Source organism: Heptranchias perlo, chromosome 4 (genome assembly GCF_035084215.1).
Source record: "Heptranchias perlo isolate sHepPer1 chromosome 4, sHepPer1.hap1, whole genome shotgun sequence".
NCBI classification, from domain to species: domain Eukaryota; kingdom Metazoa; phylum Chordata; class Chondrichthyes; order Hexanchiformes; family Hexanchidae; genus Heptranchias; species Heptranchias perlo.
Window position 1 is genome coordinate 132,093,693 of NC_090328.1, and position 24,986 is coordinate 132,118,678.

The window sequence follows — 24,986 nt, forward strand, 5'->3', positions numbered from 1 at the left end:
GATATTTTCCATCCAGATAATTAAATACTCTATGGGCACAATGGTGCCTATGCTACTAGGGCTGGAGAAAAGGGGAAAACAGGAGAGGAAAAGGGTGTTATCTATATAGGGCAGCAGGGCAGGGAAGTAGAGATGGATAAATATTCTGGAGTTTTGTTCAATTAACTTTCAGGTCCCAGGACTATTTCCCGCAAGAGATTAAAAGGTGGGAAAGGTCTATGTTAATAAGGTACATTGTACATGTACTGTGAAAAAAGCAGGCTTGATGACCAAAATAGTCTTTTCTCATTCCCTGTTTCTTTACATCTGGGGAACAAGGTCAGAGTGCTGTTGGACAGTGATGTGCAGCTGCAGTCCACTCATTCATACTAAAAAAGGTGATCATGGCAGTAGTTATTGCCTTGAAATTAGGCGAATATTCGTATGCAAAACCATAACATATTCATTTGAAACTCCTTTGTCTGTGATTTTAATGGAGGCGTTAACCATTTAATGTTAAGCATTTGTATGCTAATATTTAAAGAGCCTAATTTCAAGGCTGTATGTATTTTTAATTAGACAGTTGTTGGCAGTAGAATAACAACAGCACTGCTAAAAGTGCAAATTAACAAAAACATTACTCGACTTGACAAATTAAATTGCACACAATTTTATAATGCACAAAACAAACCTTGCAATCTGAAAAACATTGCTATTTTGAACGGGAAAATGGTACTATTAAATTCTACGCTACATATCATCTCCGTAAAACTTTTACCGATGAATGCCGACAGGTGCCTAACGGTTTTGTAATGATGCACATTCCTGTGTCTTCACATAATACTTTCAGGAAATATAATCAAACCTATTAGAGATGCTTTATCGAGAAATCCTGAAGGATTGCACTTAATCAAAATGCACATGGTTAGCTACATAATCAGTTCAGCACTTGAAGAAAAGGCAACTGTTGCCCAAAATCAGATCTTGATCCCATACAATTTGTTGCATATTTCCTTGCAAAGAAGGGAAAGTAGGATGTTTCTAACTTGTGGCAACCAGCCAATGGTACTTGATTTTCCTTTCTAACCTAATTACTGGCACAGAAGGTCAACCCAAATGCCAGAACATTCTAGCTTTATTCAAATTAACAGCATATTAGCAATTTTGAAGTTCACTCTTACTGCTGAAACTTGTACATTCAGGTCATCGGTGCGCTCTAACTGATGACAGTTGGACAGAATGTTTTCAATAAACCAAAACATAACCCTTGGTTTCCATGCATGAAGTTCCATTACTCAGATGTTATTTTTATCGAGCCAAAAGATTCAGGAACAGAGCTGTGCAAATAAGTAACTCCTTGGGTTATGAAGTACAATTAAATACTTGTGAATGGGAGATTTTAGCTGTGCGGTTGATCAGAAAGCCAATGGCTAAGACTCTGCCAGTAATGTAAACATTGTGCAGTATGGCATGAAACTTGGGGGACAAAATGTCCTACTGATTTCATCTGGAAGTGTTCATGTCTTGCAGTTGAAGAACAGATGCCATACCCACACTGAAACAGCTTACATCAAACTCCTCTAATGGTCATCTGACCCTTTTATTGGCTTTTACCCAGTTCTGTGCTTTTCATGAAAATAATAATTATGGTTTGGCACTCTCACATTCAAATTGGTATAATTTTGGTAACTTGACAGGGAAAATATTTTATGCAATTGAAATAAATCATAGACAGCAGTGGCCAGACAACTAAAACTAAAGGCTTTGTTCATTTTTAATTTAAATGGAAGTGATGTAATCAGTACAGATTTAAATTAGAACAAGCAACACTCACAAAAACCCTTTCCATCTCCCCTCCCACCCACATACATGCACATCCACACCTACACATAAGTATTGCTAATGGCGGTCTTGGAAAATATTCAAAAATCGGTTCAAAGAAGATGTGAAGAAATGAATATACAGGCACTGGAATCACATTAATTAAGTAGAAAATATTTAGTTGCAGATAACAAACTTTATTTGATCCAAAGTTTTCAATGTTACAGCCTGTAGCATAAAGATAAGAATGTGTAAATTTCATAATCATTAAGCATTTCAACATCTAAAACTAGGGCTAAAATAAACGTGATAAAATGATGAGCTAGGTTGGAATGAGATCTAGCGCAAAGTGTTTCTGAATTGCCAAGGTGACAAGTTGGGACTTACAGATGGGTGCTTTGACACCATCATGCCTATTTCCTTATAAATTGGTACAAAATCTGAAAAGAGTTAGTCAAGTTGAGTGAAAATCCAGTAAGATGTTAAATAGTTATTGAGATGACAAGTTAATGTTCATGAAACAGTTCCTTTCAGAAGGAGTTTAAAAGGAGATTATTTAGAAAATTATATTCAAAAACAATCTAAAAGTATTTTTAATCTGGGTTACGATGATGGGCTCCTCCTGGTCACTGAAATGCTGGTTTAGCAATCCATCACCAGATCTGGCTAAACACATCAAGCTCTACTGGCCCCCACTCCCTTCAGCCAAAACCATCCACCACTCTAGAATCATCCAGGAATGATAAATACCAGCTTCTTTTCTCCACTAACAACCAGCTCCTTAAACCCCTTTCTACTGTCCTCTCATCCTTCACCTTTAACAATAAGTGTGAGGAGCCCATTGATTTCTTTGTCACCAAGATAGAGACAATCCATTCAGTTGCCTCTGCTGTCCTCCCCACTTCTGCTTGACCACTAAGCTAAACGTCCCCCAGACTCACCTCTAGCCTAGCCTTGAACCCACCTTTCTCTCTAGTTTCTCACCCATCTCACCCTATGTCCCATCCAAAGTTACCTTGTCCATGGTACCTACGCCTGCTACTCAAATCTCATTCCCGCTAAACTGCCGACCATCCAACTTCCCACGCTAGCTGACATTGGAAAGGTTTCTTTTCCACAGGCATTGTCCCCCTCCTTTTCAAAACTGGCATCATCATCCCACTCCTCAAAAAAAACACCCTCGGCCCTGCTTTCCTTTGAAACTACCATAACTTCATCCTCCCTTTCCTCTCCAAAATCCTTGAAAATTTTGTCGCCTCCCAGATCTATGCCTATCTCTCTCGTAACTCTGAATCCATCCAACCAGGTTTCTACTCCTTCCATTGCACCAAAATGGCCCTAAATCAAAGTCATGAATAACATTCTCTATGACTGTGACCGTGGTGCATTATCCCTCCTTATCCCCTCTGCAGCCCTTGACATGGTCAACCACATCATCTTCCTCCAATGCCTCTCTTCCATTGTCCAGCTTAGTGGGGCTTGCCTGGTTCCACGTTTACCTATCCGATCATAGTCAGAGTATCTCCAGCAATGGTTTCTCTTCTCATCCCACACCGTCACCTTGGGAGTCCTCCTAAGACGCATCTTTCCCACCCCGCCCTCTTCCTCATCTACATGCTACCCCTTGGTGACATCATCCATAGACATGAGGCTAGCTTCCACATATATGTTGATGACACTCTCCACTACCTCTCTTCACCCCTTCACTGCCCTGTGCTGGTCTGACATCTTATCTAGACTTCAGCAAACTCTGCTGTCCATATCCTATCCTGCACCAAGTCCTGCTCCTCCATAACCCTCACCATCACTGACCTACTTAGGTTCCTGGTCCCTGAACATGTTGGGCCTGATTTAATCTGGGAATCAGATTTTGGTGAGTGAGTTTTGATGTCATTTCTTCACTTCTCTGACTCCAGCCTTCTGTGCATGCCCCCCCCTTTCATCCCACTACTGGCAACTATGCCTTTAACTGCCTTGACCCCACACTCTGGGATGTTTTTCTATGCTATAGGCACTATGCAATTGCAAGTTGCTGTTTGTGCACGTAAGGATAGTATAGCACTTGCTGACTTTAATATGTAGATGCGACAAATATTTGCCGATCTGTACCTCAACTACTTTAGCCGCCTTTGTGCCATATCCCATAATACCCTTATCTAACAAAATTCTGTTGATCTCTATCTTGAAAATTTCAATTGACCCAGCATCCACAGCCTTTTGGGAGTGAGTTACTGATTTCCACTACCCTTTGTGTGAAAAAAATTATTCCCGATTTCATTCCGGTATGGCCTAGCTCTGATTTTAAGATTGTGCCCCTAAAAAGAACACACACACGTGGGGGGTGAGCTTCCTCAGTACATCTCCCGCTCTGCCGCCACACTTCCAACAAAGTTACAGCAGCGGAGCGGGAGCAGCTCCGAGGAAATTCCCGGCAAATGTTTCAATGCAGATATAACTTTTCCTTTTGAAAGCCAGCAACATGGACTCCGATGAAAGGGAGCCACTTGTGAAGCTTGCTGAAACCTGACAAAACTCTTCGAAGGCGACTGCAGTGGCGTACTAATGCCAGAGGCATGAATACTTTCTGCCACATTTACTTTTCAAAGGAATAAAGGGAGAGAAAAAGTGAGATGTGGTCAAGATGGTGCTCCAAATCATACTGTTTATACAAGTAGAGGCACCTTTCCAGACAGTTCCCAACTTGCCCATTTTCAATAGAAACCCTGAGTCAAATAGCATAAAACACCTATTCTATTTGCTGGCAGTGCAACATAGTCCTCAAGTGACTCAGCCATTGTTTTTGGACAATACACCTACACAGCTACCAGCAAATTAACCAGACAGTGGAGAAGCTGCAGCTTGGCTGTGGAATATTTTAAAATGGATGGATTTTTGTTTAGGTTTAATTGGGTTGCCACACACCTTCTGCTGGTTAAGGACATACTAATGTGATCTGTATCACTGTACAAAGAAAACAAATTCTATTTAGTTACAGATGTATTCTGTAACCCAATTTATGACAGATTTAAAATACTTTAGTTTGTGACTAACATCCATGAAACTCTCCTGTGTATTCGGGTGGTTTCTTTAAGTTCTGGCCTACTATTTGGTATGGTAGCTCAAAGGTCAAAGCACTTAACTCCCAACCGTGAAGGTCAAGAGTCCAAGTCCCATGGCTGTCTGCCACTTGAACTATCCTGTCTCAGTTGAATGATTTCTTTCTGTGAGCTCTCAGCCAGATGGACTGCTTACTGTGCACAGCTTGCCTGCTTGAATTGCAGCTCCTGCCCAGCCTATCAAGGCACAGCATTGATGGTTGTCACAGGGAAATCCACTCCTCAAATCATACTGTCCTCTTGACTGGTGGAAGATGGATTGTAATGAATGGACTGTGAGTGGAGGATAAGGGAAGAGAATGGGAGAGCAAGGGGCACAAAAAAACAATTACAATTAAATAGCTTTTGTCATCTAAATCTGTGAATAATACAAGGTGATGAAAATAGTAAGTTCTCAAAGAAATAAAGCTGTGAGACAAAATAAATTTTATCATGCGGTCAGCTAAATCCTTAATATACAGAAAATGGACAGAAGCTCACCTCTCAGTCTAGCATCAGAGTTTATGAAGCATTTGGTTAAGTCCTGGGCAAGACCACTGATCCTTCAGTTGACTTTTTTGTGGTTTTCTCAAATCCTTCACACAATGAAAAAATAAACCGCAGAGTCTTTTCAGCAAAAGCGAAGAGATGGATGTAGCGCATAGCCAGCTGAGCCCAATCCTATCTATATTCATTACTTCAAGTGAAAGCTAAGCTGCCCTTTCCAATGTTAAACCTCAAGCCTCTGTCCCTTTCCTTTCTTATAATCTGTAAGTGAAATTGCTGTTTAACTCTGAACTGGAGTTTGATGCGCACCATAATGCAGGCTATTATTTTTGTCTTGTAGTTAGTAACAATCTTAAGGAATTCAATCTAGGAATATTTCACGTCAATTTTATGTAGCCTCAAACTCATTCTTTTCAAATGATAAGAGATAACCCATTGTAAATACTGAAATTTCAGTCATATTAAATTGTCGTCTTCTACGTATTCATCCAATTACATCTGTTTCCATTTGACAGCTCATCTCGCAAGAAAGTCAGGAAATGGCATCTGAGGAGCACATTTTGTCTTGGATGAATTTAATCGGAAGCATTTTGCTTCTTCTATTAGAGGTTTCCACATCTGCTACCCATGTGATTACCAAACTTACATGTATTCTCTGTTTCACTTTGCTGCGGGGGGGGGCGGGGGGGGGGAAGACCCTTATATTTACTAAACAAAGGCAAAGCAGGTGCAAAGACACCAAAATCCATTACACATGTAGTTTGTTCAGCCTTTCAACCTTTTGTAACTCTGCATTACAGCGTGCGACAAGCTAACATGTCACATATGGGCAACAAAAGAAATTATTCTGGTAATTGCATGGTAAAGTGTAAACAAATCTACAGACAAAACATCTCTGTGGCAGAATCGCTTAGGACTAAATTACACTATTACTCCGTTTACACGGCCAGTGGGGAATCAATTCACATCCCACTGATGGGAATTGAATCTTTCTGCTGCATACTACAATGTGTTTACGTGCAGCAAAAAGCAAACTGCACTTCAGAATGCAAAACATTAATGGTAAGCTTGCACAGAAGGATATTAGATACTCATGACCTTCAACAGACATTGGGGGAGTCTCCTTAACATCCTTCCAGCTCGGAGCATGGCTTCTTTATATGTACAGGTCTATGGAAATCCTGTTCGGTTCTCCTCCCTCCCTTCTAGCATTAACATTGTCAACTGTTACAGAGTTTGTTGTTTAAGGTTAACTATGTGGATTTTTACCGAGTTTGTTTTCTCCCCTCTTTTCCACTTTCCTTATCATGGTCCATCTCGTGACCAGTATTCTGAGCTATTCTTAGGTCTCTGTTGATAATATCCTATAACTACCTGTTGGTAGGGGTGCCAGTCTGCCACACTTCATTAGCATGATAATGACCCCTTATCTTTCCATTTGATAACCCTCCACACCCCTGATTGATACTTCCCCTCCCACCCTGAGATTTGGGCTGGGATGTGGAATTCAGCATGTGGCAGAACTGTATATTGTCAGGAGCCTTTCAAACTCACATTTTCTGGTGTTTGAGAGTCATAAACAAAACATCTCAAGACATTGAAATACAAAATCAACATAACTGACAAACCCTTTAATAGTTACCATGTTTTTAACATATCCCCTGATAAATAATCTGCATAATGTTGTTCTTTTCACCACAAACGTACCTCTACCATCACATCTGTTGCAGCTCTCTTATTCATTATCTACTATACTTTCCAGATTTTGTTGTGTTTTACTGAAATGGTAATGTACTGTAGCTTTAACAAAATTTAACTACGGTCTGGGTCTTACTTTCACAAGTAGGTTATCCTGTTAATCTCCCCAACCCGCTTTAACATTTTTTTTAGCCATTCTATACACCTGCTCCCAGGCCTCTGCAAGTGTCACTCTCGAGCCAGCTGCAGGGGCCCTGAGAGGATGGCCCTGCCCTTCATTAGGTGCTTTCCCACAGTGAAACTGCAGAAAATGGGAATTCAGTTGAGTACAGCAAATGAATCCATGTCTAAGCATTCCATGACATTGCACGCTGGTGCTGGAGTGCTGCATGCCACTGAATTTGGGGGGGTGGCGGGGGGGAGGTGGCGGGGTGAAGGGGGAGTGGTGATTAATCTTGAATTCATTTTTAGTTTACAATACTTTTCCATCAGCAGCAACAGCATTAAATCCATACCCTGGGACTGGGAGAGTTTTTTCCTCGAGCAGACTAACACAGTTTTTTATTACAGCCACAGCAAGTTTTGTATAGCTACTCGCTATAAAACTAAATAAGTAATTGCCATGTAAAAATGCACACCTTTCAATCAGAACACTTGTTTACATTTACCACAAAGCTGTTTATTGGTATTTATTGGTTACATCAGTTTATAATAAACTGTCCCTCAAGATAGTGATTCTGCTACCACATACTGTAATATTTGTCTCTCCCTATTGCATTTTTCACAAATACCATATATCCCTTAAAGTCTAAGTACATAAATCTCCATGGAGATCATTTTAGAGCCTGTGTTTATCCCCACTTTGTAGTACTGAGCAATAGTGCACTAATGCCCAGCATCACTGCGCCAACTTTGATATATTTCATCTTAATCCACACATTGCAATCTTTACTAGATCCTGAATACACACTAAATATTTCAACCAAAATAATATTGTCTTTTTTTCATCCTGGCGTCAATGTTGTGGAATATAGGAACAGAAGTAGGCCATTCAGCCCCTCGAGCCTATTCTGCCATTCAAATAGTTAGAACATGGCTGATCTGGATCTCAACTCAATTTATTCACCTTGGTTCCATATCTCAATACCTTTACCTAAAAAAAAACTCTCAATCTCAGTTTTGACATTTTCAATTGACCCCCAGCCTCAACAGCTTTTTGGGGTACAGAGTTCCAGATTTCTACTACTCTTTGTGTGAAGAAGTGCTTCCTGACATCACCCCTGAACAGCCCAGCTCTAATTTTAAGGTTATGCCCCACCAGAGAAAATAGTTTCTCTCTATCTACTCTATCAAATCCTTTAATCATCTTAAACACCTCAATTAGATCGCCACTCAATTTTCTATACTCAAGGGAATACAAACCTAGTCTATGCAACCTGTCCTCATAATTTAACTCTTTTAGCCCTGGTATCATTCTGGTGAATCTGTAATGCACCTCCTCCAAGGCCAATATATCCTTTCTGAGGTGCGGTGCCCAGAACTGAATGCAGTACTCCAGATGTGGTCTAACCGGAGCTTTATACAACTACAGCATAACTTCCACCCCTTTGTATTCCATCCCCCTTGAGATAAGGGCTAACATTCCATTCGGCATTTTAATCATATTTTGTACCTGTCCAAGAGCTTTTAATGATTTCTATACATGGATTCCTAAATCTCTCTGTTCCTCCACAGTTCCTAGCCTCTCGCCATTTAGAAAATACTCTGATCTGTCTTCCTTAGGTCCAAAGTGGATGACCTCACATTTCAACACCCACTTAATCTATCAATGTCCCTTTGCAACTTTCCGCTCCCATCCACACTACTGACTGTGCCACCTAACTTAGTGTCGTCAGCAAACCTGGTTATTCGGCTCTCTATTCCTTCACGTAAGTCATTGATAAATACAGTAAAAAGCTGAGGCCCCAGTACAAATATCTGGGGGATAGCACAAGTCACATTCTGCCGATTGGAGTTTTTATCCATTATCTGTACTCTGTCTCCTTCGTCTAACCAATTCCCCATCCCATGTCAATAAGTTGCCTCCAATTCCATGAGCTTTCACTTTTGCTAACAGCTGTGAATTTTGCCATTATAAGGGCAACATTATTTTTGCCCCGAAACGTTGTCAGAAATTGGCCATTTAATGAACCAGAAATTCATGAAATATTGTCAAATCTACATCACTTTTAAAAAAGTATTGAAATATTCCAATAAGAAGAAAGGACACAGCAGGACAACAGTTCAGCATTTATAAACTAAAAAAAACAAATCCTTTGAATTTGCTCACCTAATACAAACATTACTTGCGCCATGAATGGAACTGGAAGAGGGAGCCAGCATAGCTTTACTGGAAAGAGATCATGCCTGATGAATTTCATGGAGGTCTTTGAGGTGCTAAAATAAAACTTTGTGGACAGCAGAAACTCAATGGATGTTGTTTATTTACATTTTAGAAAAGCTTTTGACAAAGGACCCCATGGAAGACTTGTCCATAAGGTTGCAAGGCACCACGTAGGTGGAGTGCTTCTGAAATAAATCAAAAATTGGCTGACACAGAGGATGCAAAGAATAGTTGTAAATGGAGCTGGATTGGCATGGAAGGACATAGCTGGTGGGGTGCCTTTGGGATCAGTGCTATAGCTGTTGCAGTTTACAATGTACATAATTGATTTGGAAGTGGTGACAGAACAAAACACCCCAAGTTTACAGATGATACCAAAGTGGGAAGAACAGCAAACAAAAGGGAACAGGCTGATCAAATACAGGAGGACCTTAATGTCACTTAATGTGGACAAATACAAGTCAAGAAATTGGAAAAGGATAATAAACAGTGACAATATAAACTAAATGGTACTAGTCACAGGAGGGGGATTGGAGGATACTGGTGGATAGATTGCTAAAAAGTGCAACTAGAATCTTGGGCTGTATAATCAAAGGAATAGAGCATAAATCTCAGGTAGTGATTGTGCGTTTGTACAGAACACCACTTTGGCCCCACCTTAAGTACTATGTACAGTTCTGGGCACCATTTTATGAGAAGGATATCCAGGAATAGCAGAAGATGCAGTGAAGGGAAACTCAGTTAATAACTGGGGACTATTCTTCCAGGCCTCACAAATATAATCTGGGCCCAAGGTCGCACTGGGATTGAGCACCCTCCGCGATCGAGCACCCTACCAACCAACACCTCCCCACCAACATTACCTTGCTGGCGGCCGGGTGGGCCAATATTGAGAGGCCTCAATCCGGCTAGCTGCATCGGGATGCCCGTTTGAGCTCACTGGCTCAATGCTAATTAGGCCAGGGCCTTAGAATTGCAGCCACCTCTTTGTCGCAGGTATGGGTGATCGGCCGGCGCAAAAGTCAAAATTAAAATCACTCAGTATTCACCAAAGTGTGCAGACAAGATAAATTTCAATCACCAGGAATTTGCCGGGGGCTTCTCCCGCTCCACCGCCATAACTTCGGCAAAAATCCAGTTCCGCAAGTAAATGGGGCTTCCGATAAACTTCCGCAAGTGTAACAGAATGGGAGAAGCCCGGAGTAAATTTCCCACAAATATGTTCAACACAATCACAGGTTCTACAACAAGACGGCACAACTTCAAACTTGGAAGAGGGAGGGTGAAAAGGCAGTTTAAAATTAACTACTTGAGGGTGGTAAATCTATGGAATGGAGTGTCAAGGGACGCAGGGTGGGGGCTACTGGTATCAGCAAATTCAAGAGAGAGCTGAATAAGCACCTGCCAATTTTTTTTACATTTTTATTCTCGGGGTATGAACAATTCTGACAAGGCTGTATTTATTCCCCTGTCCCAGTTGCCTTCTCTTTAAACTGCTGCAATCCTTGTGGTGATGGTTCTCCCACAATGGTGTTAGGTAGGGAATTCCAGGGTGTTGACCCAACATCAGCATGGAGTGCGACTTGGAGGCGATGGTGCTCCCATTGCATTGCTGCTCTTGTTCGTCTTGGTGGTAGAGGTCACAAGGAAGGGGAGGTGCTGTGGAAGTAACTTTGGTGAGTTGTTGCAGTGGATCCTGTAAATCATGCACACTGCAACCACAGTGTACTGGTGATGGAGGGGGAGGATAGCGAGACGAGTTGGAGGAGCACCTATCAAGTGAACTAGTCTTTCATGGATGGTGCTGAGCTTCTTGAATGTTGTGGCTGCACCCATCAAGGAGAGCGGTGAGCATTCCATCACACTCTTACTTTGAGCGTTGTAGATGGTGGAGAGGCTTTGAAGGGTCAGGAGGTGAGCCACCCGTAGCAGAGTACCCAATGTCCGCCCTGCTGTTACAGCCATGGTGTTGAAATGGCTGGTCCAGTTCAGCTTCTGGTCAATGGTGATCTCAAGATGTTGATATTGGGGCACCCAGCAATGGTGGTGCCAGTGAAGATCAAGAGGCAGTGACTGGGTTTTTTTCTTATTCGAGATTGTCATTACCTGGCACTTATGTAGAGTGAATGTTACCTGCCACTTGTCCACCCAAGCCTGGATGTTATCCAAGTCTTGCTGTAAACTGGCATGGGCTGCTTCATTATCGGTGGAGTTGTGAATGGAGCTAAACACTGTGGAATTGGCAGTGAATAGCTCCACTCCTGACTTTATGAAGGGAGGAAAGTTATTGACGAAGCAGCTGAAGATGGTTCGGCTCAGGACAAAGCTGGGCAATCTTCCACATTGTCGGGCAGATGCCAGTGTCATAGTTGTATTGCAACAGCTTGGCTAGTGAGACTCTAGCTCTGTTAGACAGGTCTTCATGGAAGGGTATGAGAAATATTGTGGAATGTAATATTTCCTCGAAGCTGGGACTGCCAGATGGTTCGCAATGATCTTTCCCAGCCCTGAACATTCTTATGTTCCTATCATTTTATTAGATTAAAATGATGTAAAAATGATCAGTAGTTCACTAGAACCTGCAGCATTCTATTGAACGATTCATTAAAATAATAATTAAAAAACAACATTTATATATCACCTTTAAAGTAGAAAAACCTACTGAGGTGTTTCACAGTGATATAATTTTTTAAAAAACCATTGTAATGTACAAACTGCAGTATATTACAGATTGATTTAACTACAACCCACTGCAATGTGCAACCTGCAGAGTTTGTTACAGATTCAAAGAAACAAAATGAATTTAAAATGATCTCTTGTTGTTCCATCTCAACTATAGTAGTAAACATTCTGACATACAATGCTGTTTGCCCATCACTTAATCCTGAGACTGTTAAGCGACCAACAGAAATTTCTGCTTTGGTGGGCTGACAAATATTGCAAATTTTCACATTATGATGCTAAAAACAACACAATTAATACAGCAATAAAGCCACTCAAACATCTTTAATCCTCCCATTACTGTAATATTAAATATTATACTAAAGCACTCAATTTTTTCAAAAAAAACAAACGCTACTTGTGTCTATCAGATTGTCCTTTTACAACCTATTCTCTCTGCTTCTCTATTCTTGAGATTTTCACTTTAATTTTACTCTTTTCCCAGTTACTAAAATACTTATTTTAAACTTTTCCTTTTTTTAAAAGTTAAAATTTTATCTTACTTTTCTTCTTCTGCCTCCCTGCTCTGACCGGCCATTTTGGAATTGGTTGCAAGTTTGAAAAGTTACGATTTGATTGGCTTAAAATTGACACTAAATGATAATTTTCTCAACCGATCAAGTGCCATAGAATTGAAGATTGTCATGGTTACACCTTGGAGCATGAGGCAGGAAGTGGCTGCTGCAGGACGAGTGTAATTATTATTTGCCATCCAGAAAAAGCAACAAACAAACATCCATGATGCATTAAGGGAAGGAAAAAAAACATATAAATGAGGTGCTTCTGCATTTCAGTGAGCCAATTTGTGACTCGCATTGTGAGTGGGTCAAAATAAGAGCTGTCGGAACTGAGGTTTTAAAAATAGCATCCGCCATGGTAAATTAAAACAAAAAATAAATCACAAAAAAGCCTTTCGTCACACAACTTTTTTGAAATTTGGACTTAGGTGGTGCTTAGTTCAACGTGCGGAATACACTAAACATTTTCAGTCTGTTAAAAACTCCAATTAATCTGTTTAGGCGGCTGATAATATAAATGGTTCTACTTGGAATTATTAAATCAAATATTTTCCAATTCATTAACCCAAACATACTCTAAACTTTATCTTTTTAGCCTGCATTTTTTAGGTTATATAAGTGTAACTTATGTAACTGTCTTTGACTAAGATCAAGGTAATTTCACAGTCAGTCTTTATGTCTCACCATATGGAAGATATTAAGATGACTCTATTAGAATGGAGAAATGTCATCAGTATGAGTAGGCAGCAAGATTAATGGAGCACAGGCATGACTGGATGATTGTTCTGTGTCGGTCTGATGGACCAGTAGAATACCTAAAATATTAACTGTGTACTTAGTGGTCTGCTGCTGACCTAAAGTAATCAAAATTGCCGTTGGCAAAACAGTTGAAACTGAATCGTCTGATTTTGTCTACCTGAGTGCAGAAGTAAATCACTTTGCTCTACGCTGCCAGTTACTTCCTGTTACAATTAAATTTGCAATCAGAGCAGCTTTAAAAATTCATTTTAATGAAATCAGACTGGACCCTCCAGCTATTTAATAACAGACACTATTAATCTTCACCACGAGAACTGGACATAAAAAGCAAACTTAATTTGAAGTCACTTATAGTCTTCAATGTATATTCTTTACTGACAAATACCATTAGACAGTAAAACTAAAAAATGCAACAAGGGTTCACAGAACATCTATTATTACTGCCACAGTCAGGCAAAATGCGAACGCTATCTAGATCATCTGTATGTCTTTTTTTTTTGCTGTTCTCATACTGTTATTATCTTCAGTGTGGCCTTTGTTGAACTGCCACAGTGAATAACATTTGTCACAGGATAAAGATGGAGACGAGAGAAGCTGTAATTTACAAAGTGAAAGAAAAGGCACTTTCTCTCCCTTTTGTTGGTGGAAAATTGCATGTACTGATTGAATCAGACATCCAGTGATCCTTGTATTGTACATACTGGGAAAGTGAAAATTGTCAAGAAAGTGTTTTGATTTGCTTGCTGATCGTCATGTTCTCAAAACCAAATGTCTCAGAAGGCTCATTATCACTGGTGGTCCCGATGGTTAGGACAAGTGGCTCATTATCACTGGTGGTCCCGATGGTTAGGACAAGTGGCTCATTATCACTGGTGGTCCTGATGGTTTGGACAAGTGACATTACATATTTCTCAAGCTCACTGAGAGCTCCCATTTAAAAATTAAAAATTCCCCAAAATGAACATCTAAGACAAGCTATTGAAGGGCCTACATTTACACAGGAAATATTCCTCCACTTCTGATGTTCAGAATCAATTTTTAAACACATTAGCAGAGATGGCTGTATAAAGGCTTTGATTTTATTAAGTATTCAATAGGAAGCTGTTACATTCACAGAATGAGTAAGTTATTCACATTGCCGAATGTAGTACCGGTGTGAATGGAGAGCATCCAACTTGAGAGGTTCTATTTTTAATCAACTCTTCATTGTGCCTCAGCAGACTGCATAATGGTTTCAGTGGCACAGGTTCAAATCCCAGCTTTGTCTGATGCTTTTTCCAGAGTTTAGCGTGCCCCATAAACAGCAAGCTGATTTTCCTGATCAGATCACCGAACTCGGTATCAAACGGAGAGAGAGCAAAATTAACTGGCAGGGCTTCCAGCTCAGTTTAAACTTCAGATCTTCCGACCAATATGCCATAAAACAGAATTGGTGGTAACTACACAGATGGGTACAACAACAACTTGCATTTATATAGCGCCTTTAACGGAGAAAAATATCCCAAGGCTGTTCACAATGCGTAAGTCAACGCCAGGCCAAAGAAGGAGATATGAGGAGGGTTGGAAAAGGTTGGTTTTAAGGAGGGTCTTAAAAGAGGAGAGGGAAGTGGAGAAGTGAATTCCAGGACTTGGGGTCTAGGTGGCTGAAGGTGGGGTGGGGTGATGGTTATCTGCACACCCTGCTGGAATCAGCATTATCTGGGAGGCTGTGCAGGGGAGAAAATGAGGCGGGGGGCGAGATTTTTTTTTAAAGAAGGAACTGCCCCTGAATTTATATAGAACAGGAACAATTATTTCTGTCGTTATCTTGCACTAGATGTAGCACTGACTGAAATTTACTCAGACATCCCTCCGGGGTAGGATAGCTCCACAATCTGTTAAGATCTTCCCCTTATTAGTGCATCACAGTTAAAACGTGCTTTTGTTTTTGAATGACACGTGTCAGAATTAAGTGCACTTACCTTAAGTGTTGGTGCATTAGCTTCAAGCTACAACACTCTGACAAGCTGTATCACAATTTCTATACAACATTCAGACTCCCATTTTATTCTGTTAATTGCACAGACTGTACTTGTACGTCCCAGAAACTGCTAGCTTAACTACACCAGAAGCTGCATGTAAAGTATATGTTAATACAGTTTGCCGGAGCAGTAGCTCTACATTGCCAAAGCAAGTGTTTTCGTTATTTTTGACAGAAGAGAAATGTCTGAAGTCACTGCCTTCCTCCACTCCTCCTAGACGTATTGATTTTCTTAAATGCTTTTGATATTCATCATTATATCAAGGGCAATGAATCACGAGCCTCTTGTCCCTGCAGGCGCTGACGTCCTTTTGAAGTGTAATTTAATTCACGTTTTTTAAAAAGGAAGATAAATCATTTTGGCTTCTTCCACTGATTTCCAACAATTCGCTGATTTAAATAGTATCAGTAAAAAGTCATTAAAATAAAGTCAAATATTACTTTCATCATTTTACATACACTTCCATCCCTAAATTTGGCAGCACACACACCCTTCCAAAAATACAACATAATGGTCACCATTATTGGTGCGAGCAGGACTAAAAACAGATGTGCAATCATACATAAAGAGTGGGGAACGGTGTGAGTAAAGCAGTGGAATTTCCAAGCGTTGGGGGGTAGGGGAGAGGGAGGTAGGAAAACAATTGTGTGTGGTGAGAACACATGACTTCCACATTCTCCCTTGTGATGGTCTGAAAATATGAAATATTTTTGCTACCAGCAAAAAATGAGACTAAAGCTGCTGCTGCAACACACAAGGGGCCTGATATTAGGAGGGAGGCGGGTTGCCAGCGGGGGGTCGACTGGGCGCATGGGGAACGCGCTGAGTAAAATCGGTGGGTTCCCCACGCGATCGTAAGTAAATTGAAGCCACTTTTACCTTGGCTTCCGGGTTTCGCGCTGGAAAGCTGCGCAGCGGGCGGACTGCGCACCCGCATCATAGGCTGTCAGCTGGAAGGGCCCTATTTAAAGGGGCAGTCCTCCACTGACTGATGCTGCAGAAAGGAGCCAAAATTACAGCATGGAGCAGCCAAGGGGAAGGCTGCTCCCAGGTTTAATGATGCCTCACTCCAGGTCCTACTGGATGGGGTGAGGAGGAGGGGGAGGACAGAGATCTTCCACCCGGCGGACGGGAGGAAGTGGCCTGCCTCTGTCACCACGAAGGCCTGGCTCGAGGTGGCAGAGGAGGTCATCTGCACCACCAACATATCGCCCACCTGCATACAATGCAGGAGGCGCTTCAGTGACCTAACCAGGTCAGCCAAAGTGAGTACACTTACTCATTCCCCTACCCTCCATCTGCCACATCACCGCCCTCACCCCACACCTCCTTCGGCACTGCCAACACTACTCTATCACATCACTCCTCACACCCACTGAACCCTCATCCTCATCTTACCTGCACCTCCTCACCTCCCCAGTACTCATCCCGCCACTACCACTCAACCCAATCCTCATACAATCTCATAGCTCTATCTCATACTCACCCTCTGATGCATCTCTTTCACGGTCAGCCTCACCCAACCTGTCACTACCTGTGCTGCAGCCACAGGGCATGCATCACATATGTGCAGTAGGAAGCGTAAGGCAAACGTGTCGTGAGCATGAAGGGGATGCACAAGGGTGTTTGAGGGTTTGTCATGGTTTTTACTTATATTTGATTTCTGAGCAACTCACATTACATATTATATTGTCACCACTACTGCCACGTCTTGGCCATTCTTGACTGGCTTATGCAATAATGCCCTTTCATGAGGTTCTCCATGAAGACCCTTGATGCCACCCATTGGGTCACCCTACAGTGGGTGTATGTGTAGTTGCTCGATTACTTTGTGCAGGTGTCTGTTGCGCAGCACTGTGTTGTGTAGCTCCACGTGGCGGAGGTGGACGGCATGCCTGGCGAGGCTGGTGATGTTGCTCGTCCTCCAATGGAGTGATGAATGCAGCAATGGACCCCCCACCACCCCCCTCCCCTCCATCCTGACGGTGTGAGTGTGAGGGGGTCCGCAAAGTAGGTAAATGTGTTTGGACACCAGAGTTTAGGGTTTGATGTAATAATTTGGAGTGTGAAGACAACGGTGTGTCAGGCAAAACTTTGTCTGAGGTGACAGAGTGCCCTGCTGCAATGAATGAGGTATTCCCCCCAACTGTCAAGGAATCCTCTGCATCTCCCAATGGCTGCTGACTGAAACACGTCTGCAACACGGAGTATTTCCCACAGTATGGGAAACACGCTGAGGAGAGTCCAAAATCACATCCCTGCTAAAATCTCTTCCCAATGGGGTCTGTCAACGACCTCAAGTACCTCCCTAACTATCTTAACTGTCATTCCGCCGGCTTTAATCGTCGGTGGGAGTCCCGCATGCGGGGGCTGCGCGCGCACCGATTCGCATCATTGGGGAACCCAGAAGTGGGCGGGTTGGAGCTGAGAATGTCTAACGAATGAGAATGTCTAAGTGGCAAAGTATAGAATGAGAATGTCTAAGTGGCAAAGTAGAAAAGTAGTAATAGGACAAGCAAGGGTTAATTAGAAGCTGCCTCGGTTAGAACAATGGGCCCCTTCAAGGCTAATAGTGAGATGAGTAACTCGTTAGATGTTGGGGTCTGCTTATGCTCATCATTGACATGTTGCCATTAGGGAGTAGGGAGTTTGGTGTAGGTGTCTCTGTGCAGCTGGGTGATCAATAGAAATAATGAGCTTCGTGAAGCCAGAGACCATTCCAGGTTAGCTGATAAGGATGTGGGATGATTGGGGGAAAACATTCCAAGCTAGGAGATGAAGAGACATTCATCTATGTCTGTCACTGCGGCGTGATCAGCTAACTGTATTGTCCATGATTGGCCTGTAGTGAGGTAACCCCTCATGGCCAACCTATGCCAGGCTTATGATTGGTATTGACCCTCATGCTAACAATGTTCCAACCCCTATTGAGCTGTATAAACATGTGTATTTTCTGTATGTTCTTTGTCTTGTTCTGCCAGCATAGGTGGGACTCTATCGGGAGTCCAGATCAATGCTGCAGACCAAGTTCCAAGTTCGACTCTAATAAAGTTATTGTTGAACTGCAACGGCGTGTTCGACTCAGAATTTGCTGAACCAGACTGAGGGGAAAGAATCGAGTTCATCAGAGCCGGGCTCCGGACCCGCTCCGGGATTCTCCAATTTTAGGAACCACCCCCGCCACGAACGCACCCACCTCGTCATCCTAAAATTGACCCAAAGAGAGGCTATATCAAACACATCTTACAACATGGCCCTTGCTTTCACATTTTTAATGTATGTGTTTATATGGCTCCCAAATACAATTTTATACGAACTTACAAAAATGTCAGATGGGAAAAGACCAGCTGGTCCATCTAGCCTGTCCTAGATGTGCATCACGATTAAGATACTCCCTATCCACCAGAGGCTATGTAATCCCCTGAGAGAGGCAAAAAACCAGATCAAAAAAACAAGGCCAATTAGGGAAAAGATATCTGGAAAATTCCTCTCCGATTCCTCCTAGGTGATTGAAAAGAGTCCAGGAAACCACAATGACCATGACTTATATTACCTGGTACCTACCTCTTGTATGGAGTGATCTCTGCCCCAGCCAGGAACTGGTTTAGCTGTTTTGAAGGTATGCTACGAATCAGCACTCACTGCATGAGCCGGCAACTTGTTCCATCGAATCATATAAAGGTTAAAGCATGGAAGGAGGCCATTCGGCCCATCGAGTCCATGCCAGCTCTATGCAAGAGCAATCCTGTTAGTTCCACTCCCCCGCCCTATCCCCGTAGCCATGCAATTTTTTTCCTTTCAAGTACTTATGCAGTTCCCTTTTGAAAGCCACGATTGAATCTGCCTCCACCACCCCCTCTGATAGTGCATTCCAGATCCTAACCACTCGCTGTGTAAAAAAGTTTTTCCTCATGTCACCTTTGGTTCTTTTGCCAATCACCTTAAATCTGCATCCTCTGGTTCTCGATCCTTCTACTGATGGGAACAGTTTCTCTCTATCTACTCTGTCTAGACCATTCATGATTTTGAATACGTCTACCATCCTCTGGGAAAAGAAGAACCGCCTAACATGTAACCTATTTCTGCCCTTGTGTAATTTATAAGTATGACCCCTGGTCCTTCACACCCTATGGGATTGAAATAATTTGTCAAAATGAACACAATCTAGTCCCTTCGTTATTTTATACACCTCAATAAAACCGCTCCTGAGTCTGCACTTCTCTAAAGTGTATAGACCCAGCTTTTTAAGCCCATCTAGGTGGCTGGGGTGTTCTAAATTGGGAATCAGTCTTGTGGCCCTTCTCTAAACCTTTTCCAAATCCTCAAGATCACCCATATTGAGAATGTCCACAGATAACTTTACAACATGACTAGTAATCTAACCAGGAATTGCCAATGAACAATATTTTAATTCATACCCAAAACTATCCAACAATCAATAACGGGGTATGTTACAGGAAAACTCAATTCACAGTTTGGTAGTGATGCACATCTAACCTTTTATTTCTCAGAAGCAGCACACTCCTTTCTTGCCAGTTATCCTCTTGTTTTGTTTTTTCATAGCATTCTGTCTGCAGTTTGTAACCAGCTGTTCTTTGTTCCCTAACATTCCTACTGAGACATCTGAATGGATTTGACTTCATCACATAAACTGCTCAGCACTGCTTTCACAGCAGGACAGCAATGTTTATCCTCAAGAAGGGGTATTAATAAAATTGCATTGTAATAAACATGCTAATCATGGTCACACAGTATTAGACAATGACAAGGAACACTGCTGTGTTCTCAATCAGTATTATGAGCTATTTAATTTTAAGACAATAAAACGATGTGCAGTTGGTTTCCCAGAATGCCACTCTCCACTTTACTCAACAGTACCCCTTTGTTTGACTTGCTGAACATACAATTCAGAACTGCTGCGGATCAAATATCCTCAACGGACCAGATTACAAAGAGTAGAGCAAGCACTTTCAGCAATTTTATCTTCATTTCACACCCTCACGTGAAGAAATAAAACACTGATGAAAATGCTGCAAGGTAGTGAGACAGGCATAGAATAATTTATCACTAAATTCCAATTTTTTTAAGATTCCATCAAAATATGTGCTTCTCATCCTTACTGAGAAGTCCATATATTGATAGTCCAAATACATCTGCTAAGATGTATGGTCATCACATCTCTCATAACAACGCACCATTCCGTTTCTACAATACAAATCACTGTGGTGGAAAATATTAGTACCAATTAGTTTCTACGCATTTATCTATTCGTATTGTAAAATCCAAGCCAGCCACCTTACGTGAAACATTACATGAAACAGACAGTACTTTTCAGAGCTTACCGTCACTGTTGAACATGAAAGAGAAACTTAAGATTGCCTTGCAATGCTGGGTTAAGTTTATCACACCAATGAAAACATACCACGTAACACTGTGAGCCTGGTCGTGGCACTTAATTCTCCAACACGGTTGGAGGCTACACATTCATAAATAGCCTCGTCTCGTGGCGTCCGCAATGGTTGTATTCTGAGAACAGACCCAGATCCATCGTCGAACTCTATCACCTGTGGAGATAAACAGAAACATTAGTTTAGAATATTGTTTTCTAATCTTTCAGACTTGTTTTAGACCACCATAATGTAGACCATTCTAGAGAGTACTGTTGGCACCATTATCTTCATTTTATCTGTTTTTTTTGGAGAATGGGAAGAAGGAATTGTGCTGCAGTAGGTAAGTTTGCTGTGCACTATTTCAAAGAAACTTAGTTACAAACAAAAGTAATCTAAGTTAATATCTCTTTAACTGAAGGCAAATTTTGACAGGACTTTCCTGGTAACCCATTAAAAATGCTGTTGTTCAAGCTAACTGAACTAAACTTTAATTTCATGTGAACCCACTCCCAACTGTTGAAAAATGTCACCGTTAGCTCAAATGGACAATAGATTTGTTTTATTATTATATGGGCAAGGTTAGTGGTCACCGTGTGAGTACTGACATTTACACTTGGACTTTTCCTAGAGCAAATTATTCATCCAAGAGGAAGCTGCTTGTTAAGGAATGGATGATCCTAACTTCCGGCCGGTCAGCACAACATGGGGGCGCGTGAATTTCCTCCGGGTTTCTGCCGCTCCACACAAACGGGTTTCCGCTGAAGTCAAGGTGGCAGATTAGGAGAAGCCCTGAGGAATCTCACCCCCCACCCCCTACCCCCGATGTTGTTCAGGTCTGGACTGTGTTGGCTGCCTTCGAGTCAATAGAATAGCATGGGTATAGTGATTTACTTGGGGAGAAGGAAAAAGAGGAAAAATCCAACATTTGCAGGAGACAATATCCCAGAAGCAACCGGTGGAGATACTAGTGGATGAACACTTAACACACTTGTACAACATTTCTACTCTGCTATATTAGTGGAGGCATTAAACCAAGTAAAATGAACAGCTTTATGCCTCCATTAAAATATCTGATCAAGGAATATTATACAAATGCATTATGTGTTCATCTGCTATTACTGCCACAGTACTTCCTAGGTTATTATCATAGGCTGCAAATGGGTGCAGAAATATAAGCTGTTCCTTTTTATGAAAGGACTTGGCTTAAAATATCATGCGTGGGGAGGTCATGACCCCCTTCCCATAGCACTGATGACATATTCTCATATGCCCAAGTCCACTGCAGATTGCAAAGTTATCGCTTGGGTTTGATGATTGTCTTTTTCCCACCTAATTTGCAGCTTGCTTCTGAAGCCAGTCATTCACACTTCAGTACAGTTCCGTAGTAGCTAGTAACTAGACAGCACCTCAACCAAATGGTCATGCTTCACGCTTGAACGTTGACAGGCTATTTGACAAGAGGTATTACAGCTGAGCCCAATCTTATCCTCATCCTATGTTAATGTGCACGTTGTTGACTTTATATGCTGTTGTTGTCACATTTGACAACTTCATTCTATGTGAAGTGGGCACTCTAGCACTGCAGATTGTTTCATTGTTCTGTTCTATACAAATTTCCAAAAGGACAACATTAGCATTTCTACATAGAGCGATGGCTGAGAACTGCATTCCAATTATTGGGAGGAGACCGGAGGAGGCGGGGGGGTTGGGGTGGTGTGCGAATAAAATCACCCTCAAACTAGCCAGTCAAGACGATGAAAGAAGAAAATTAGATGGCATTTATCCATCATTATCAACCTAACTTGTCTGATTAAAATAATGGTAAACTTATTGGCTGTGAAATGCTTTGAGATGTCCTGAGGGCACAAAAGGCACTATATATAAATGGAAGTTCTTTTCTTTCTTTTGTAGGGCTCAGCAGTTACTTCCTACAGCTGACACATGTGAGATGGTGAAAATTTGAAGCCTAGTAATGGAGTATTTTTATCTCACAGCATGCACATAAACTAAACACTGAACCACTGCAAATCAGATTACCACCATGTTACCACTGCCAGTCACCGACAATATAAAGATATCAGTTTGGTAATGGGCAGTTTTGAAAATTCGATGATGAAATTAGTTTGAGAAAAGATACGTTGCTGTACGGGTGCAGTGGCCCTCATCTTTCAGTTGAGGTTATCCTTTATATATAATAGGTCAGACAATCCCACAGGGGAAATTTTCCATTAGGAGATTTAGCATTCTCAAATCATGTGACTTATTCTACTCATGTCATCCATTCTCGGTTACGTTCAATCCAAAGAAGCTAATAGCATTAGGGCTAGAGGCAGAGACTAGAAATAAAGGGTTATCCTTCACAAACACAACCCTGAACTTGATAAAAACCTACAAATTCCCTGTCAGCAACACAAAAATGTAACAGTAGCAACAATATTCCCTTCTTTTCTTGATTCTGTGAATAAAAATGAAAATGGAAAGGAACAGAACTTTCCTTTATAACGGTTATGTAATACAGCCTCAGAGAATACACACAATAATTAAAGACAAACACCTATTTTCAAAATACATCAAAGTTCAGAGAGCAGAAAGACAACAATAATGTGGAAGATAATATAATTTGAAAACCCAAAGGTTTTACTAAACTAAAAGTGAGTAATCTGCCATACTTTTTCAATCAATAGCCTTCACATATCATTGATAACTCTCCCAAAATGGTGCCACGTTAGAATAGAGATGGACATGTCTGAGTCGTGCCTCAGGGAATGCAAGCACTGTTTTGGCAAATTCCAGCCAAGTTCAAATAAATGATTGGTGAATGTGTGACAAGTACTTCATGTCACTTGTTGAGAAATGTCATCTCAAGTAACGTGCTCAAAACTAGCCAGGTAGTGGCCACTGCTCCTCACCAAACCATTTTCTGCTCGGTAACCGATTTATCAAGGATTTTGCTTCAAGAGGGCACAAAAAAAAACTGATAGCACATTCTAATATTTTTGTTCTGTCTATAGTACAATAGTAGGTCTTTCGCACATCTATAATCACACGCTGTGTTAGGAGGTAAATGGAGGAAGGTAGAATGCCAAAAAGAAAGAACTTCTATTTATATAACGCCTTTCACAACATCAAGATGTCCCAAAGCGCTTCACAGCCAATGAAGTACTTTAAAAGTGCAACCGCTGTTGTAATGTGGAGCACTGCCAATTTGTGCATAGCAAGGCCCCACAAACATCAATGAAATAAATGACCAGTTCATTTTTTTTTAGTTCTGTTGCTTGAGGGATAAATGTTTGCTAGGACATTAGGAATGCCCCTGTTTTTTGAATAGTGCCTTTGGATCTTTCACATCCACCTAAGAAGAGCCTCCGTTTAACACCTCATCCACGAGATGGCACCTCTGATAGCGCAGGAGTGTCAGCCGAGATTGTGTGCTCAAGTCTCGAGAGAGGAGCTTGAAACTATGACCATCTGACTTAGAAGCAAAGGTGTACCACTAAGCCAAGACTGACACTAGAATAATAATGCTGTGGCTCAAATGGAACTTCAACAGGAATTTGGGATGGTACAACTCTATTACCGTGTGAAATCGGGTAAGAATGTTATGTATATTTCATGAGAGGAGATTTTTAAGTCAAGCAAGACGATGACCCACTGATGTGAGCAAGCGTGGCATATTCATTATTTAATATTATTACATGAAGGCAAGTTTTATTGATTGAACTAACTAAACCTGATTAGAACTGTATATTCACTCAATGTGAAGTAAAGCAGCTTAAAAAAATGTATTTTGGCATTCTGTTACCAAGTGTTTTCTCTTTCCACCTTCGAAGAGTTTGAATAAGCACATGTACAAGAGGCGTGAATATTCATAAGAACATAAGAAATTGGAGCAGGAGCAGGCCAATCGGCCCCTCGAGCCTGCTCCGCCATTCAATAAGATCATGGCTGATCTGATCCCAACCACAAATCTAAAGAACACAAGAAGTCGGAGCAGGACCCGGCCACACAGCCCCTGGGCCCTCTCCGCCACCCACAGGGCATTGACCGATCCGAACTCAGCTTCATGTCCAATTTCCTGCCCGCTCCCCATAACC

At 41.5% G+C, this 24,986-nt stretch overlaps 1 protein-coding gene across 8 annotated transcripts in view; it reads right to left on the reverse strand.

The window, feature by feature from the left end:
* Positions 1–24,986, reverse strand: part of LOC137321288 (receptor-type tyrosine-protein phosphatase delta) — a 513,687-nt gene that overhangs the window by 255,093 nt on the left and 233,608 nt on the right. For all 8 annotated transcript variants that reach the window (XM_067983651.1, XM_067983650.1, XM_067983653.1 and 5 more), the window contains exon 4: positions 20,925–21,066. In XM_067983651.1, coding sequence (XP_067839752.1) covers positions 20,925–21,066 — 142 coding nt within the window. The remainder of the gene's footprint in view (positions 1–20,924; positions 21,067–24,986) is intronic.